Raw genomic sequence first — 20,132 nt, forward strand, 5'->3', positions numbered from 1 at the left:
TGTACAGCCTTCAATCAGAATGTCTTCAGACGTCAGACAGTGGATTGGAAAGGGTTAAACCCCAATGTTGATCCAGAGGAAGGCAACCCCCCCCCCCTCCCAATTTTCCTCATTTAAGAAAAAACAATTCCTTCCTGAATCCAATCTGGCGATCGAAATAATCCCCGGATCATCGACCCTTTTGTATTCATTCTGAGTCTACCTGAAATCACTGTAACTAAGGAATATAACTCTAAGGAAAAATTGATCTCGTAGTGACACAGAACACTGAGATATTACATACTATACATGCCACTGACTGCTTTCCTGACTCCATTGGACAGATGCCTTTTATAAGGATCTGTAATAGAGTGAAACATTTGCTATCTGTCCAGGTCTGCGTTATCAGAATAAAATCACATGTGTTAAAAAGACATCAGGGAAGGGTATAGTCTCTCCTAAGGAAGAGCACCCAGAAGGTGGGAGGAGACTTATAAGGCCATCCATGCTCTTCTGGGAAATGTATGCAAATGGGAAGATGCAACATTGCCTCTGCAGCACCACCTACTAGAATGCAGCCTTCCTGCAAGTCAATATCAGAATTTTTTAACATTCCTTATAACAATGACTGGGATTGTAAGCCAAAATCAGAGTCTTCTTACATTTCCAATCATTGTTACAAGGCTTGTTGAAAGCTGACATTGATTTGCAGGAATGCTGCTTTCTAACAGATGGCGCTATAGAGGTATTGGTACATCTTCCATTTGTCTACGTTTCCAAGAGGAGCACAGATGGCCTTGTAAGGCTGTTCACACCTACTAGGTGCTCTCCCTAATGAGAAACTTTACCCTTCCTCACCCACACCATAAGCCACTGACCTAGCCGAGCCAGCAACCAACTGCACACTGAAGAGGGGCAAACACCCCGAAACCCACTGTCTTTACATGGTGATCTTTTGCTTCTGGAGAAGACTCTTACTTTGGCTTATACTCCCAGTCATTGTTACAAGGCTGATTGAAAGGTCTGACACTATAGAGGCATTGTTCCTTCTTCCCACTTTCAAAAAGTCACATCCTCGTGCCAGTGGGTCCAGCTGCATAGTTTTGCAGTCGGGCCCCGCTGACGCTGTCACTGCTCTTCTTCTCCTTATATTCGGCTTTCAGACCTTTTGAATGTGTCAAGTGGGCAGTCCCCACTGTTAATCAATGACTTCTGATTTGATTTAACAGTGAGTGTTGAGGACCGCCCACTTGACACATTCAAAGCCTTTGTGGGGAACATGAGTGTATAGGGAGAAAAGAAGAGTCAGTGGGGCTGCAACTGCAAAGCTATGCAGCTGGCCCAGTGACATGGGGACGTGACAGGTTTCTTGAAAATGAGAGGATAGAACAATGACTCTACAGCGCCACCTATTATTAGAAGGCAGCATTTCTGCAAGTCAATGTCAGATCTTTTAACAAGCCTTCTTTATACATCCTTTTGTCTATCCGATTGCTGTGGATCTTGCACTGAGCACAAACAGTGATACAGTAGTGTGGACTTAATAGAGATGCATCTATAAAAAAAAAAACTACTATTGGGTTCTAAAGCCTCCAAAATGTCAACTGAAAATAAGAAAAAAATGAATATTAAAGAGAAATAAATAGATAACCAACAGAGATAAAAATAAGCCCTTATATAGAACTGGTAGTATTTACTGATGAGACTAGAGAACTACTTTCTATACAACCCCCCCCCCCCCCCCCCTGCAACAGGTAGATAGCAGTGTAATTCTTGTAGTACAGGGAGACCATACAAACTCCATGTAACTTCTACCCTTGGTCAATTTCCAACCCTGGACCCCGGTGCGATAAGGTAGCAGTACTGATTTCTGAGCCACTTTACTGGCATATACTACATTAAAAGCTTCTGCGCTCACTGTGCTGCCATATAGTACATTCACAATCTCTGCACGTAGTGTACTGCCAGGTAGTACATTATAATCCTCTGCACTCACTGTGCTGGCACGTACTACATTAAGGGCTCATTCATACAGGAATATGCAATTTTGGTCCATGAGAAACCGACCGATTTTCCTGCGTATGTACATTTTTTTACGTTCAGAAGTCACCAGCTTTTCACATCCGCAAAAGAAAAAGAACGCAAGAAGACCAAATTGATGTCCCTTTTTTTGGTTTCACTGTCTCCTGGCAACATGCGTAAAAAACGCAGCGCACACACGTATGTGACATCCATGTTCACCGTGTTTCTTAATTCTCCCGTTTGGTTCTTTTTATATGTTCCAAAATAGGACACGCTGCAAATGTTATTTTTCACACACAATATTGGTCTGGATAAAAAACAGACATCTGAATACACCAATCTACTTCGGCCCTCGTGCTGTCCGCGGTAATTCAGGAGAAATATGGGCCGCACACAGGCAGAAAATACGCTCATCTGCATTCACTGTGCTTAGTGTAGTACAACCCCAATTCCAGAAAAGTTGGGACATTGCAATAAATCTAAATAAATGTGAGGAAGAAAAGAATGTAATGATTTGGAAATCTCATATAACATATGCTATTCACAGTAGAACATAGAACACATATCAGAGGGGGAAGGGAGGCATTTTTCCATTTCATTTTTTAAAAAATGAACTGATTTAGAAATTGATGGCAGCAACACATCTTATAAAAGTAGGGCAGGGCCATGTTTACCGCTGTGTAGCGCTCCCTCTTCTTTTTGTAACAGTCAGTAAACATCTGGAAGTGAGGAGAATTGCTGGAGTTTTGGGAGAGGAATGTTGTCCCATTCTTGTCTGATGTAGGATTCTATCTGCTCAACAGTTCTGGGTCGTCTTTGCCGGATTTTTCATTTCATAATGGGCCAAATGTTTTCTATTGGTGAAAGGTCTGGCCTGCAGGCGGCCGGTTCAGCACCCGGACTCTTCCTCTGTGAAGCCATGCTGCTGTGATGGATGCAGTATGTGGTTTAGCATTGTCTTACTAAAATATACAAGGCCTTCCCTGAAAAAGACGTTGTCTGGATGGGATCATATGTTGTTCTAAACCCCCTATATACTGTCAGCATTGATAGTGCCTTTAAAGATGTGTAAGCTGCCCATGCCATAGGCACTGATGTCACCCCATATCATCAGAGATGGAGACATTTGAACTGTGCACAGATATCAGAATTAGAACGGCCGGTCGACTTAGCAGCGTCACTCAATGCTTTGAGCGGCAACTTCCAGTGCTGCCACCTGTGGAACGACGGGGGAGATAACTATAAAGCTTACATCCCCAGACTCCACGGGTCACTTATTTTCAGCCCATAAGCTTAGGTGACAGATTCTCTTTAAAGTGGGTTATGCAAGGTTATAAGGCTAGACTCATTCAAAGAAATGTATCTACAGCCATCTAAGGACATGCTATGTGCTGCTTTGTTTTTTGGGGGTTTGTGTTCATGTATAGTACCACAAACGGGAAGACCTCACAAAAACTGCAATTTGTGCCTCAAAAATTCAGTATCTGTTCTATATTTTTGTGATGTCTGTGGTATGCAGGTTCTTTGTCTCCTGCGGGGCTTTGCTCCTCAGCCATGGATCTCCCTGTAATCGGCATGTGCAGTTTGTCTACATAATTGGTTGTGGCTTGAAAAAAACCTTATGATGCATGTGGCTCAGACCTAATTTTGGCACGATAACAATTACAAACAGACTGGACCAATAGCGCAGGCCAAAGAATACTCATAATAAAGTCATAATTACTTGGCATTAAAAATGGCTTTGTTAATCATCAACATCTTTGCTGCTTTGGGTATTATTAAGTGCTACATTCTCCAGAATCTCAAGACAGTTCTCCAAGGTCCTTTAACCCCCTGCATACACAATATCAGAAAATGACCAGGACACCGCAGTTTTGGATTTGACTAAATACATTCATTAACGGCATGTAAAAGGTACGATTACATTGGCCTGAATAAAACCACACTGTCTTCTGTAGGCGCGTAAGCAGCAAAGGAACGGAGACTTAATGTTTTTGGAAAAGGTGGAAGATGATGTCAATAAAGACCTTGAAAAATCATTAAGAAACTTACAGGCGAACCATGCAGAAACTATCCAGGAGTTGGAGAAGACAAGAAACATGTTGATAATGCAACATAAAATCAACAAGGATTATCAGGTAATCAATCTCAGGGCTACGTACTCGGTGCACAAACCATGATAACCTTCCTATGGCAGATCTATAGAAGCAACTTGGGAATCCTTCAACTCCATTTTCTTTTACAGTAAGATCTTCCAATTTTTTTTCCCCCATGTAAAGGTCCTTTTACACTGGCTGATCAGGTCTGAACCTTCCTACAAACACTCATTTGCCCAACAATCAGGCTTGTATAAAAGGACGAACATTCAGCCAATGAGCGATCAAACGATCGCTCATTGGCTGAATGCTTGCTTGTTGGATGCACATCTCTAAGTGTGCAGACGATCAGTGACAGCTGATCATTGTATTAACGATTGGTCATTCCCGTAGAGTAGATAATCTACCAATGTACTCTGTGGGACTGAGCCCTAACCGACATGCTCATTGTGGCTCAGTGGTTGTAAATATGGACAATTTGTCTGTCCATTTAAAAGGATCTTCTGCAGTTTCCCTTTTAAGCTAGCAGGGACCCACATTATCTTCTTCAGCTTTAGTTGACCATTGTGGAGGGTTGTACAAGAATAGTTGAATTTCTTATTACCCTTTCATGATTAGGTTGAAGTAGAAGCGGTGACACAGAAGATGGAGGACATGCGTCAAGATTACGAAATAAAATTAGAACAATACGCCCACCTTCTTGATGCCCGAGCAGCACGGATTCGCAAACTAGAAGGTAAAAATGATTACTTGTAGGGTAACGGTTATTTCAGAACATCCAAGATCACTGGAATGAAGTGGATGGAAAGGGGTGGAGCAAACCCGGTGTATTTAAGGGTCTGGGGTCTGGTCAGATGTCCAGAACCCTGAAACCTCAAGGAGTTGAAGAAAAAAAGGTGTGAACTTCTCTTTTTATTATATCAATTAAAACCAGCAGATATACATTTCGGGGTAGGCCCCTTCATCTGTCAGGCTGAGTAAGACATTACTCTTGGGGCTGGAGAATGTTGACAAAAGCGCTGGTGGTACCAGAAGGCGTGGTATTTCACCTAGTGCTCCCTGGTAGGCTTCCCACGCCTTCTGTGAATGCACTGTGAGGGTCAGTTCACACGTGGCTGATTTGTTGCGAATTTTTCACAGCTGAAAAAGTCTGCAGCAAATCCGCACCAGAAGCCATGTCATAATCCACATCAATTGGTATGGGTTTTAGTGCAGCTCCTCAGCAGATTTCACTCCTGCAGTTGAATTTAAATTAGAAGGGGTGAATTTTGGTGCGGATTTACTACAGATTTTTTTCAGCTGTAGAAAATCTTCCGCAAATTAGCTACTTGTGAACACACCTTAAAGGGGTTTTCCAGGCAAATTCTATTGATGGCCTATCCTCAGAAGAAGTCATCAATAGTTGATTTCCAAGGAACCGAAACAGCTTCTGAGACTTCCTGCCCCGATTCTAATGACCATGCCCCCTGCTGCATTTACAGCAGTCCAGACGATCAACTGATTGCCGGCAATCCCGAGCAGTGGATCATCAGCAATACCTGAGGATAGGTCATTAATATTTCCCTGAAAACCCATTTAAAGGCAAAAATACATAAGAAGAAAAATCCTTCTGCTCACTTTATGGCTATTCACATCTGAGTTAATCATGGCTGAGATGGGAATACTTGCCTGTAAACCAACGCCGGCTAGGAGCATGGAAACAGCCAAACTAGCCAATCAACTATTGATGACCTATGCTGAGGATTGGTCATCATTAGTAAAAGTCCCAGAGTAGCCCTTTAGTGGTACGCCCGGAAGATTTCCGTGGACAGCTATAGTGCTGAAATGTGCAGAGCACTAAGTTGTCATCTGAAATCTCCCGGGATTTTTACCGTATACTCAGTGTAGCAAGCCCCGGAGATTTCCCTGCCATAATATGGTAATAATAAACCTGCCTCTGAAGGGGTTAAATAAGATCTTATTTTAAATCACGCTTAATGGTTTTAGCTTCCCACCATTTTTAAGATCCGTGTTTGCTTTCAGTAAATATAAACCATCATGGCTGCATTTAGAGGTTAAATTATACGTCGGTCCTATTTCTGCTCACAGGTTTCAGGACTCCTAGAGAGAGTCTTTCAAGTCCTGTCCCCCATCCCACTTAGTAATTGACAGCTTTTCTACCTGCCCTTCATGTTATACATCTATTGAATTTGGGACTTATTGTTTTGTCTTGAACCTTATTAATCTGTTGTTCAGCCCAGTTGAAGGATATTGCGTATGGCACAAAGCAGTACAAGTTCACACCAGACATAACGCCTGATGATGACGTGGAAGAGTTCGACGAATCCTTGCGCTTGCAGAGGGGTGAAAATCTCCTTGAGATCCAAATATCCAAGGTGGTGCTGTCTCCAGCAGCTGCCCACAGCTTCGGAGACCAGGAGCCTTCTACCTTCTGCACATATGCTTTTTACGACTTTGAATTCCAAACTACACCGGTTGTACGGGGCTTGCAACCATCCTATGACTTCCGTTCTCAATATCTAGTCCGAGTGGATGACTTTTTCTTACACTACTTGCAAAAAAACACAGCAAGATTGGAGATGCACTTGGCCATTGGCACGGAGTATAAGACAGTTGCTGTATGTCAGCTGAGATTCCATGATCTTCTGGAGAAGACTGGGAGAATATATTCTAGCGCTGTGTTGGTTGGTAAGAACTGCAGATTTATGTCGCTTGAATGTTGGTAACGAGTTAAACGTGATCCTGAAGTTTTTTTTGTTTTTTTTTCAGGGGCTGACAATGACCTCAATAATTATGGCACTGTGGAGTATTGGGTTAGGCTAAAAGTCCCCATGGAGCAAGCCCTCCGGCTTTATAAAGAACGTGCTAAGGCCCTTGGCTATATTACATCGAACCTTAAGCAACCTCTTAAGAATGATCAAGTAATTACCCATTTCTTCCTTTCTCTCTTTAGTAAACACCACTGCTTATGTGGAAATATAACCCTCTAGCATATAGACAAGGGTTGTTCGGTTGAGGTTGTCCTACCAAAAAAAGATATCGCCTTATTCAGATGATAACGGATAACTATGTGGTGGGTTTCCGACTGCTGTCACCCCCATCAATCACAATGAATGGAGCGGTGGTCACTTTATTCATTTCAATGGGAACGCTTGTACTCGATTATTTCCAACAGCCTCCTTGAAATGAATAGAGTGGTGACCAGTGCTCCATCCATTCTGGAACCTTCAGAACTCCTGGTCTTGTGATAGATGAGGGTCCCAGTGGTCGGATCCTCACTAATAAGATAATTATCCCATATCCACAGGATAAGGGCTATTTTATTTTGGTGGGACAAGCCCTCTAAGGGCATGTACACATGGGGTGCATTTGCTGTGGATTTTCTACTCTTCAAATCCAGCTAATGTTGTGGATTCACTGCAGATCCTAGTATGGATTTCGGCCTTTCTATTGAAATCTTTGGCAGAAATCCACAAGTTTCCTGCACCAAATCCGCTGCTAAAATTGCTTTCGGTTTAATTTGTCATTTTCCGCACTGATTTAGTGTGGACTTTTTCCGCAGCATGTGGATGAGATTTAGAATCTCTCATCCACATTGCTACTGCCGTAAATGCTGTGGATTTTCTGTGTGAACATGGTCTAAGGGCTGCAAGGAGTGGATCTGAAGATGTAGAGTCTGTTCCACTTGCCATAGTAGAATCTGTTTTAGGGTATGTTCACACGGGTTCGAAATGCCGCAGATTTTAATTTGCTACAGAAAATCTGCAACATTTACAGTGCAAATATTGTGGATGGAATTTTAAGAAATAGCATCCACATGTCACGGAGAAAATCTGAACGTTTCTATGTACTGAGGATTTTAAATCCGCAGCATGTCAATTTATGCTGCAGGTTTTCACAGTGGATTTCACTCCTTCAAATTAGGGTGCGAAATCTGTGGTCAATCTTCACCAAAATTCACTGCAGATTCTGTGATGTAGAAAATCCACATGGAATCCTCAATGTGTGACCATACCTAAGTATTTTAACCCCTTAAAGACCAAGTGTAGTAAATATACAGCGCTTGGTCCTGGGTCTTAATCCGATAGCAGGTGTTCAGCGCAGGATTAAAGCCTCTGTTCCTGTAATCAAGCAGGAGCAGGTCGGGTCTTTGGCTGTCAGACACAGCCGCTGAGAACCTAGAAGAGGAGGGGGAAGCAATTTTTAATCACTTCTCCCTTCTTCTTTTCAAGCTACATAGGGCTCAATGAGTGCTATGTACTAAAAAGTGAAAGCGGAAGTATTACTTCCATTATGCGACCCGGCGATCACATGACCGCCGGGTGCCCCTGTCACGGTAGAGCTGCAGGGTCCTGGCATACCCTGATCAGCTCTGTTAATGACTATTGTCACTACAAGGGGGTGTTTCTTCTGTAACTGGGGCTCCTATGTGTGCAACTTCTATGGATGCCCCAGCTACAGGGGAAAAGTATGAAATAAAAAAAAAAATACAATGTCAGAGGTCTTACATAACGTCGTAGAGGACACAAAATTCAGTAAAAAAAAATTGCAGAATAAAATAAAAAATATATACATAAAAAAGAAAACCCAAAGCCGATGCAAATCAAAACCATCCCCGTGTGCGCCCTGTATTCCAAAACCATACATATTATATATCAAAACGTCTGAAACAAAATGAGAAACCCATTCCTGTACTTTATTTTAGCGTAAATATACTAATTTTAAAAATAAACAACTAGGAATTAAAAAAGCAAATCATTTTTTTAGCTTACCCCTAATAAAACTAAAAAAAAAAAACAAGAAAAAAAAGGCAAAAAAAAGATTTTTATTTATTTATTTATTTAAAGCCTAATACGTCACGGTGGGAAAAACCGCAACCAAGAAAAAAAATAGGACAGTAAAAGCACCACATGGGTAAAATCTCTAAAAAGTGTCTGGTGCTTTAGGACCAAACAGCCTGGTCCTTAAGGGTTAATGATGCCATCTCCCATCAGAATGTCCTTTTTTTTTGTTTTATACATGTCCATTACTAACATAGTTGTCAGTTTAATTGCAATGTGCTGTTATTCTTGCCTTTACAGGAGTTAGCTGTGAGAGAAACAGAGAACCTTGGTCTAAAAGAGGAGAATGTCAATGAACTGTTCATCACCATAAACAGCTGCAGTAATTTGCAGTCCGGGACCAATAAACAGCCCAGCCCTTATGTTGCCTATACCTTTTATAACTTCAGTGACCACTATACCTCTATCATTACAAGCAGCAATAACCCTCAGTTTGAAGATTGCAAATGCTTTCCAGTACCAATGACTTCTGATTTGGACCGATATCTTAAGTCCGATTCCCTTGTTTTGTATGTTTTCGATGATGAAGAAATGAGTGGGGCGTACTTCGGTAAAGCCAGGGTTCCTCTCATCCCTCTGGCTCATGATAAATGTGTATCAGGTATGATATTTATTGTTAAGTACCCCATCAGGAAGCTCTGAGTTCTTTGTCCCGGGACCTGAGAGCAGCTTATATTACTTGTCATTGTCCTTCTGTGCCATCGTCCCTCTAATCCGCCGATTCTGAGCCTTCTTTTTAGTTGCCCCACATGGCCACTCTAATTTCCTAGCTCTCTAATGGATACTGCGTGCTGCTCTCTAATTGGCATATCAGAATATTAGTGCGTCTGTGGTCTAATACTACCAATGCACTGTATTTGTTCCAGGACTGGAGGGACAACATTTTCATAGCCTTTCTTTTTTCATTTTTGTTTTTTTTTTCTCCCCGCTTTTAAGAAATCATAACTTTTATTTCTCCATTGACGTCGCTGTTTGAGGGCTTGTTTTTGCGGGATGAGTTGTAATTTTCAACGGTACTATATAATGTACCATATAATATACTGAAAAACTTTAAAAAAATCTAAGTGGAGTGAAATGAAAAAAAAAATTCTGACATCTTTGAGTGTGTCTTGTTTCTACGGCGTGCATAATGCAGCAAAAATGAAATGATACCTTCATTCTATGGGTCAGTACGGTTACTAAAATACCAAATGTATATTGTTTTTTTTACCGTATTACTTTTGAAATTTGAAATTTCTTTGGAAAAAATTTAAATTCTTTTCTGCCACCATCTTCTGGCAGTCATAACTTTTTTATCTTTCCGTGGACATGGTTGTACGAGGGCTCATTTTTTGCGGGGCGTCCTGTAGTTTCTATTTGTACCATATAGAAAGTCCATACAAGTTTTTGATCACTTTTTATTGCTTTTTTTTCTTGGAGACAGGGTTAGCAAAAGCGCAATTCTGCCATTGTGTTTTTATATCTTGACAGCATTCACTTTGTGGAGTAAATAATGCGTTATTTTGATAGATCAGACTCTTACTGATGCAGCGATATCAGATATGTTTTGGTAATAGATATGGCAAAAGGAGGGGGGGTAAACTTTTATTACTTTATTTTTTTTAATAATTACTAAAACTTTTTAAAAGTGATTTTTAAATTTTTGTTTAGGTCCCATAGGGGACAAGAACTTGCAATGGTTTGATCGCTACTGCAATATGATATAATACCATAGTGTTGCATTATACCGCGGTCTCACAGGCAATTTATCATAGGCATGCGTTGATAGGCAACCTGCAATGGCAGGCCTGGGGGTGTTCAGAAGGCTCCCAGCTGCCATGGCAACTGCACAGCAAACTGCGATCTCATCGCAGGAGGCTGTTCGGGACACCCGTACAAATCCCGAACCTCCATGACATAAATGTACGTCCTGGAGCATTAAGGGGTTAAGTGTCTCCACTGCTTGCTGTTAGACCCAGTAGAGGGATACGGTGTGACCAGTTTATCAATAGACCCTGTTATCTTCATGCTATCTATGACTTGATACATGTTTTCACCATAATACGTCTGTGTGATGGATTTGTAAATACTATATCATATCATCTTTTTCTCTTGACGTTCTCTTTCTTTTTTTTATATGCATTCTTTATTTTTGATTGACGTTCTCTTTCTTAAAGGTACATTTCAGCTTACAGACATTAAAGGGAATGAAGGAGGAACAATTAAGGTTACACTGAAGTGGAAATCTGCATACTTGCCACCAAGTGAGACGATTCTGACAGGACCATTGGTGGATGAGCTGCCCAAGGAAACGCCTGTTCCTGTACGCTTACTTAAAGATGAAGAAGTGCTGGCCGCGCAGCAGAAGAGCTTAGCGACTGTTCCTGTTGTAAGTATGGTTTTTGTACGTGAGCATAATTTATAATAAGTTACCTTAATTGGAATAAGTTGACAACTGTGATACAACAGTGATTCTAAGTATGATGTGGGAGCCAACTCCTGGCATCCCTGCCGATCAGCTGTTTAAAGAGGCCATGGTGCTCGAACTAACAAGCGATTTGCACGATAATCATGCCTTGTAAAGGGGGCTTAAGAATAGATATCAGTATCTAAGCCCTGAAGAACTCATTTAGCCATGTACACGTGTTTCTTAAAAGGGTTCTTCACTTTGGGCAATCCCTACTTAGAAAGATCCTTTGACAATAAGCTGATCACGAAGTGTCCTCCTACTGGAACCCACAGCCATCAGGTTTAATCTGTGGGGAAACCTGGCAGTAACTGTTCAGTTTCCCTGCAGCACCCCCACAGGGAAAATTAATAATTACACAGTGACACGTGAGAGTATTGTGATTCAGGATAAGGACAGGTCCTCCAGAGCGAGAGACACTCTTTGTCACAGCTCTCCATTCTGATCAAGTGATGAAGATCCTAACCTGGGGACCCCCCCTCTATTACCTCACAATTCCTTCATAGGATTATGAAAATGGGCTCTCTAAACTGAACAGCCCCTTTAAGAATGGCACATATGGTCTGTGATGCGGTGAACGTGGTATTTAAACAGTTAGTGTTTACAAATGGAACTCATAAAAACTTGGTCTGAGGAGCAGATCACATGTGTCCTACACATTGTGCTGACTGCGACAACTCTCACTTCCAAAATATTTGTAAGCCAACACATTTTTATGTGGCAACTGCAGTCACACCCGAAATAGTTTTAACAGGCTGATAAAGAACATCATTTCTACCAAGAAACCAGATGACTTATATTATACTTCTTCATACACAAGCACATTCATGTAGTGTGCCCATAGTGTGCGTGGGATGGAGATACTCACCATGAGTCAGGTCATAGCCGTCCGTGAGCAGAGATCCTACAGTTTACAGAATGAATAGACCATTGTACTCTGTCAGACATGGGCAAATCATAGCCAGATCTAGGAAGCTGCGCCAAAAGTTAGGGACCAGCAGTGACACTTTAAAAGGCCAAGTCCACGTTACAAGCAGGAATATGTGAGCCTTGGCCTTGAAGTTTTGCCTCTCTAGCAATCAGAATAGAACCCCTTTGAATGTTCCAATAATGCACCTCCTACCCCTCTGGGCTGTAATGGCTCAACAGAGAGTCACTCCATGACAAAACCTGACATGTAAATTTATGTACTATTTACTCCAATTGCACCACAAAATGTGTGTACTAGCATTTAACTGTTCTGTCGTACAATTACCATTATGTGTGTACCCTAGAAATTGTAACCAACACACCCCAAATTCAGGAGTAGTAACAGAAGACAACCCTGCTCCTCCCAGTCCACCCCAGAAAACTGCTCTAATCTGTTCACCCACAGTTATGTACATATACGTCAGAGAGGTGCAGATTGGATATGCTCAGAAGCCAAACCCATTGTTTGCCCAGTGGGTGCCGGCTGATGGAGACAGCCAACCCCATATCTGGCCATTAGACAGCTTACATATGTGTGATTAATACTAACCGCGGCATGTGATTCATCAACAGGGCAGGGTTCCCCTTTGACTCATTATCATCTGCCCCCTATCCCCTGCACATGAGGGGTGCCAGTGGTTGTCATGGTAGCCCTGAGCCTGCGTTTATTGCACTTACCACAGTGTAGAGGAGATTGAATGGCAGCGCTGGTCACACAAGTGCACTGACACAACATTCATTTTCAAGGCTGTTAATAAAATCATAGAGTTGGAAGTGACCTCCAGGGTTATCAGGTCCAACCCCCTTCTCAGTGCAGGATTCACTAAATCATCCCAGACAGATATTTGTCCAGCCTTTGTTTGAACACTTCCATTGCAGGAGAACTCGCCACCTCCTGTGGTAACCTGTTCCACTTATGGATCACCCTCACTGTCAGAAAGTGTTTTCTAATATCTAATCTGTGTCTCCTCCCTTTCAGTTTCATCCCATTGCTTCTAGTCTTTCCATGTACAAATCAGAGTAGGGCTGATCCCTTTTTCACTGTGACAGCCCTTTAGATATTTGTAGACAGCTATTAAGTCTCCTCTCAGCCTTCTTTTTTGCAAGCTAAACATTCTCAGATCCTTTAACTATTCCTCATAGGACATGATTTGCAGACCGCTCACTATCCTGGGTGCTCTTCTCTGAATTTACTCCAGTTTATCTATGTATTTTTTTTTTAAATGAGGTGCTCAGAACTGGACACTGTATCCCAGATGAGGTCTGACGAAGGAAGAGTAGATAAGAATAATTACCTCACGTGATCTAGACTCTATGATTCTCTTAATACACCCCAGAACTGTGTTTGCCTTTTTTGCTGCTGCATCACACTGTTGACTCATGTTCAGTCTACAATCTATTAGTATATCCAAGTCTTTTTGACATGTGAACATGTGTATGTAAGAAATAGCCCAGCAACAAGTGCTCTGGTATTTCCGTCACCCTATTAAAAGTAATGAAGCTTCAGCCATATATATATGGTGGCCATGGCTCCATTCATTGTGTCATCATTGCGGGTGGGAGGAACATCCCTACAGTGACAGAAGCGCGAAATATGGGATTCTCGTTCTCAGGGATCAGTGAAGGTCTCAGAGGTGACACTTCCACCTATAAGTAAATTGTCCCCTATACTGTAAATTCTGATAAAATCTATTTAAGCTCTCTCTGTGGCTATACTTTAGTGGTGCAGTATAGTAGTATTGATCAAACAATCCCATAAAGAGACGAAAGAAAAACATTTTTTTTTAAATATAAAAAATGGATAAATATTTCAAACTTCAAAATCACCCCTTTTCTCACTTTTTCCACAAAACAATGTAAACAGTAAAGAAATAAACATAATTGGTATGACTGCATCCCAAAGCTACCTAGTTATCTAATTATCACTTTAAATATCCTATATGTCATCATGAAAAAAAGTCTAAATTGCATTTTTTTGGCATCCTGCCTCCCAATAAAAATTAAATAAAAAGATACCAAAGATATATTTTTACTGCTACCATTGCTGAGCTGTATGTGCCCAGCAATGGCAGCAATAAAAACTGCAGCTCGCCCTGCAAAAAATGCGTTCTCACACAGCTCCACCGACAGAAAAAGAAATGACGACAAAAAGCGTTTATTTTATTTTGTTTTGTTTTGTTTTAATAAAAGGTTTTTACATTTTTTAAGAGGACTAAAACATAAAAAAAATCTATAAACCTAGTATCATCGTAATCTTACTGACCTGAAGTTTGTCCTCTGTGATTCCGCCCGACCGTTTACCCCGATAAGCAACGGCTGCCAGCTCCTGGAGGCATATATTGTATTTCAGCCCTAGTTCAGTAGCAGTGAGCAATTCCAGCAACCTGATTGGTTCTGATTCACAATTCCAGCAACCTAATTGGTTGTTTGGGTTGTCTGTTTCAGAATTCAAGCAACCTGATTGGTAAATAGTACTGAACTGGGGCTGAAATACATATGGAGTGGTGAGGTATACCCTCATTTTTTATTTTAGTCAGGGCCCAGCTGGGGAACAGGGTTTTGTTCTAATGACAAAAGTCCTTTAAAGTTAACATGTCATTTTCATTGCAACGTAAACACCATAAAAAGGAACTACAAAAATTGAGTAATTTCTTTTTTCCATTTCACCTCACTTAAAATGTTTAAAAACTTATTTTAAATGGTACAGTTAAAAAAAATGCAACTTGTTTCACAAAAAATAAGCCCTCACATGGCTATGTCGCCCAAAAACTAACAATGATGGTTCTTAACAGGCGGCGATGGAAAAAAAAACAAAAAACTTGATAAATGGCTGGCAGCTTAGAGGTTAAGCAGTTCTGTGTTGGGTAGTTTGTGTGTTAGTCACTATATCACTAAAGATTTGTAATGCCTTTTGAATTTGTTGAACTTGATTGCAACATTTTTCTTATTGTGTACGTTGTAGGCACCAAAGCCAAAGCCAAGGACTCGGAAACCTGCCGCAGAAAAGAAAGTCTCCTTCATTGATGCCAACATGGAAACCCTTGTAAGAACAACTCTGGTGTTACTGCTGTGTTGATGTTATAACCCTGTTCTTTTCGGAGGTTCCGATGACGTTTCTTGTCGTGATTTTCAGCAGGTTTAGTGTTGTTACGAAAACCTTGTGTGAATTCGAAGAACCATATGATGTTCCTATATGCACACACACACATCTGCCCTGTTCAACCCAAGAAGAAAGCAGACATTGTTGCGTGTTCACATGTAATGGGTTACGTCTGAAATCTTGAAAGTCATACAAAACCCTAAAAATCACAAATGTAACGATGAATCAGGAGGATAACAGAAGTAATTTAGAAGTTCCATAGACTGTGGAACTTAAAGGGAATCTGTCAACTACTTTGAGCCCTTTAACCTAAGCTTATGGTCTCAAAGTAGCTGACACTGAGACCCGGGATATAAGTTTTGTACTTACCTTCCCACTGTTCCCATGGTGTCAGCTGACAAACCCACCACTGAATGCTTCCGACAGGGGGCATGGCACATGGAAGACTGAGAAGTCTACTTAGCAACCACCTATGTAGTCCATGGAATGCATGGCTGTCGTGGATTTGAGAGCTGACAGCTGGGAAGGTAGGTATGAAACTTACATGCCTGGACACAGTTTGTCAGCTACTTTGAGCCCATACGCTTAATTTATAGGACTCAAAGTAGCTGACAGCGGCTTCTTAAGGTGACTCTCTGGTCTTGGGACAAAATTTTGTCCTGGGACTAGAGAAGGGTAGGGGTATATCATCTGCTTTTTTTCTTCTCTGGCATCTGTCCAATCCACCATCTCCAGGTCCAGTTTTGAACCTTTCTAGATGGCAGATGCAATCTTCAGACTACCTAATCCCTACAGTGCATTGATAGTGTTAGACTACCAGTGCACTGTACCTGCTATCTGATTGGCTAGAACTGATCATGTGATGAGCACTAGCCAATCAGAAAGCAGTGCACAATGTGTATTACCAGTAGGTAGAAAATTGTTGCAGCCATTTGGACAGCCGCAAACAGGCCCAGGAATTGGCGGATCGGAAGGGCTGCAAAGAACAACTACTGCAGGTAATATACTACCCTCCTGTCTCGGTACAAAATTTTGTCCTGAAACCAGAGGGTGGGTCTCTTTAATACGTGGGAAATACTGATAATATTGTTTTTGTCATTTATGACATTATGCTTTAGTACACTCTTGCTTATATTTTAATTGCACAAGACCCAAAAAAGATAGTTTTTTCAGTAGACTGGGACCTTTTGTTCATTTACTGATATTGTATATGCATTGGCAGAGTTGTCTAAAGAGTGGTGCAGTTCTTGAACAAGGAGCAGGCTGTGTGTGTTTGACAGCCCATGTCTGTACAGGTGTGTAGATGGGCCATGGCATTGGTGTAAGGATAGGCAGAGGCCAGGCTGGTCTGACACTACAGAGATTGCTAACGAGCTACATTAAGCTGTTACTATATTGGGACTTTTTTGCTATACAGTATATGAAGAGTATTGCTCTAGCTGCTCACAGATAAATGTATTGCATCGTTTTTGTGTGATTTCAGAACCACGTTGATCACATTGTAGATGAAGAAAAGACAAAGATCGATAAAAATCCCGTAACGGTTTTAAACATTTCTGAGGTACGCCTAATGAATTTTCTGTGTTGGTAGACCTCTAACACCGTGGAAATTCTTTTTCTCTCTGCAATTTAAAATAATAATACAGTAAAGAACAAGCCTGGAATCGGGTCACACTACAAGGCCAACACTCGCCATCCATTAACGGGAGAATGCAGTTGTGCATGCAGGAGCAAAGCATAGTATCAAAAGAATATTCTAGAAGTACAAAGGATCAGAGATGTGAACATCAGAATACATGGAGCCACACACTGCAAACAATGCACAGCATACAGGAACAGGCTACCCAATCGGCTAGTGTGGTGGATTTTCCACCAGTGAGAGCAGATCTTACTCAATATGATTCATTTATAAGAGTGTACGGAATGGAACATACAAATTACCCACTTCTTACCATTAAGCCAATGTGAGCATGTTAGTTGACTGCCAAACTGTTGAAAGAGGAATCCAATAGTGCCCATAGATATTAGATGATTGCCGGCAGAACATGCCGATTTCGCCAGGACCAGCCAATAGTCTAATGTGTACAGGGGTGTCTCAACTTTCCTCTGATGGCAGTTGTCAAAGGAAAGAAAGATTGGGCATGTTGCCTTTCAGTATGCCTAATCTTTTGCTCTGCAGGAGCCTAAGCCACCTACAGAGGTGTCTGCCAGCAGTTCTTCCGATTAAGAGGGGGTGGAATAGCTATCCTCCAAATGAACATCTGGCCGATAGCTATCTAAAGTGTATGGACTGCTAAAGGCATGTGTGAGGAGACTGGACCCTGCAGTTTCCTCCGCAAAGTCAGCATGGGCCAACAGCTTGACTCTTTTTGCACGCTCATCTCGCACTCATCTCCAAGGGAGGTGTACACACAGAGAGAGTCAAGCTGCTGGCACGCATTGACTTTGCCAGGGGACACTGCAGAAGTGAGGGATTGGGTAAGTAAGAGACACAGCTCCCCAGACTCCCCATCACTTAAACTATAAGCACCTAACTTAGTTTAGGAGGCTTATAGTTTCTGACAGGTTCCCTTTTAATAAACACATCAAAAAGACTAGCCAGCCGGTGCGTCTGGAAGAAAGCACATCCTTCATGCAGACTAATTTCCCCTTACTAATCTTCTTACATTTTATGTGTGCCCCGTAGCTCAGCTGTGTTGTCTTCTTACACTCCAACGCGTATCTTCTTTATAAGAGCCATTCATTTAATCGATGTCTTAAGGCTGATTTACACACGATTATCAATCAAAATTTGTTCAACCGATGGCCAGTGAGTGATAATCATGCAGTGTAAATGCTCCCATTGTTTGCTTTTCTGCTAAACGATGGATTTCCTGTGAGCATGAAATCTATCGTTCGTGATAGCAGGGGCCGCGTGCTGAGTTCTCCACGGGAACGCTGATAACATTGTTTTCAGCTGCAGTCCCGCAGCAGAACAAAGGGGCTGTATGCAGATAACAGACCACCTGCTGTTATCTGCATACAGTGAAAGGGTGGCTTATTTACATGCAAATAAAGCTAATAAACTACCAATGGGCATTAGTGCCCATTAGTAGCTAATGCAAAATGATCACTCAAAATATCTTTTGAGCGAATTTTGAGCAATCATCTTTGCGTGTAAATGGGGCTTCATTGTACATGTTAGGGTGCCTTCACACACTTTGATAATGGGATTTGGCAATATATTGCTCACATGACAATTCGTTATTTTTTCTTGAAAATAATCAAATGACGTGTTTACACGTGAAGATCCCTCTGTATCATGATGAATTTGAAGTACCAGTCACATGGTACAGAGGCTGGGCACCAAAGTCTAGATGGATGATTTAATTGCCAGAGTGACTACATTTACACACAACTAATTTTTTAGCATACCTGAAGCTCTGCATATGATTTGACTAATTACGATTGTCTCAGTATGTAAATATTGCTATACAATCCCTTTAGATTAGAGGTGCACAACCTTTTATGGTTCAAGGGCCACATTGTCAGATTCAAACAACCCTAATAACCACAATAAAACTTACAGAGGTGTTACCATCTGAGACATTTATTACATACTTAAAGTGGAATTCTAGGCTTTAACTATTGATGACCTACGCTTAAGATATGTCATCAATAGTTGATCGAGAGTCCGCTACTCGGGATTCCTACTGATCTTCTGGCCTGCTGTCAGTGCAGTGTGGCTGGACATTGTCATCGGTGGTCAGGGTCGCAAATTTAATAGATGGCTTCACTCCTATTGAAATCCGTGTGAGCAATGCTTCCTATTACTCTTTCACCTCTGACCGCAATGAGGACCTGGAAGGAGGCATATTGTTCCTGTTGATTTCAATGGGAGTTTAGCCATCTGTTACACTTCTGGCACCGACCGCTGATGATGACATCTGGCCACATTACACTAAGGATCAGTCGATCGTCTGGGATCCCAAGCAGCACCCCCCCCCCCCCCCCCCCCCCGCTGATCTACTGTTGATGACCTGTCCTGAGGGTAGGTAGTAAAAATCTAGAATATCTTCTAGAAATTATATGTCATACATGTCTCATAGGTTCTAGTTACACTTCCAGCACTCCCACTTATCATTCCCGTTTGCACTTTAGAAAGGAAGAGATCATGCATGCATGTGTGCAGCTGTCTCCATTGCACTGTATGTGAGTTACTGAAACAACCAAGTGTTTCACTGCTCAAAAAAGTGACAATGAAGACAGCCAAATACATGCAGAGCCGCCTCTCTCCCTCATCTATTCCCTACAGGGGTTAGGAGACCCCCATTCTGCATATACATGAGTCACACAGTGCCCCGTTAGTACTCGAATGCCCCTGCTCCTACGTTGCACGCCACTTTTCTACTCTGCCGTAGAAATAGATTTCAGCGGTTGTCAAGGTCTCGTACATGCAAGTCTGTGACCAGACGGCCGGAGGCTGCATAAAATGATATCTCACCCTGCTCTAAATGGGCTAAATTGTGATCACAACCGCACTCATTATTGTGTCCATCTAGAGTGATCATGTATGGGTACTTACATGTGGAGACTAGCAGAATTATGCATTATCAGGCATGTATAAGTATCTTTATACAATCCGACTTTCTGATTTGTTTCTTTGTAGAAGAGTTACTCCGCTGTGAGTTATAACTCCT

At 41.7% G+C, this 20,132-nt stretch overlaps 1 protein-coding gene across 3 annotated transcripts in view; it reads left to right on the plus strand.

The window, feature by feature from the left end:
- The window catches only part of RPGRIP1L (RPGRIP1 like), a 133,149-nt gene that overhangs the window by 74,256 nt on the left and 38,761 nt on the right, over positions 1-20,132 (plus strand). For 2 of the 3 annotated variants that reach the window (XM_066583914.1, XM_066583916.1), the window contains 8 exons: positions 3,960-4,139; positions 4,716-4,833; positions 6,333-6,785; positions 6,867-7,018; positions 9,179-9,539; positions 11,095-11,306; positions 15,316-15,396; positions 16,937-17,014. In XM_066583914.1, coding sequence (XP_066440011.1) covers positions 3,960-4,139; positions 4,716-4,833; positions 6,333-6,785; positions 6,867-7,018; positions 9,179-9,539; positions 11,095-11,306; positions 15,316-15,396; positions 16,937-17,014 — 1,635 coding nt within the window. The remainder of the gene's footprint in view (positions 1-3,959; positions 4,140-4,715; positions 4,834-6,332; positions 6,786-6,866; positions 7,019-9,178; positions 9,540-11,094; positions 11,307-15,315; positions 15,397-16,936; positions 17,015-20,132) is intronic. The other variant, XM_066583915.1, reaches the window with a different exon arrangement.

Source organism: Eleutherodactylus coqui, chromosome 11 (genome assembly GCF_035609145.1).
Source record: "Eleutherodactylus coqui strain aEleCoq1 chromosome 11, aEleCoq1.hap1, whole genome shotgun sequence".
Lineage (NCBI taxonomy): Eukaryota > Metazoa > Chordata > Amphibia > Anura > Eleutherodactylidae > Eleutherodactylus > Eleutherodactylus coqui.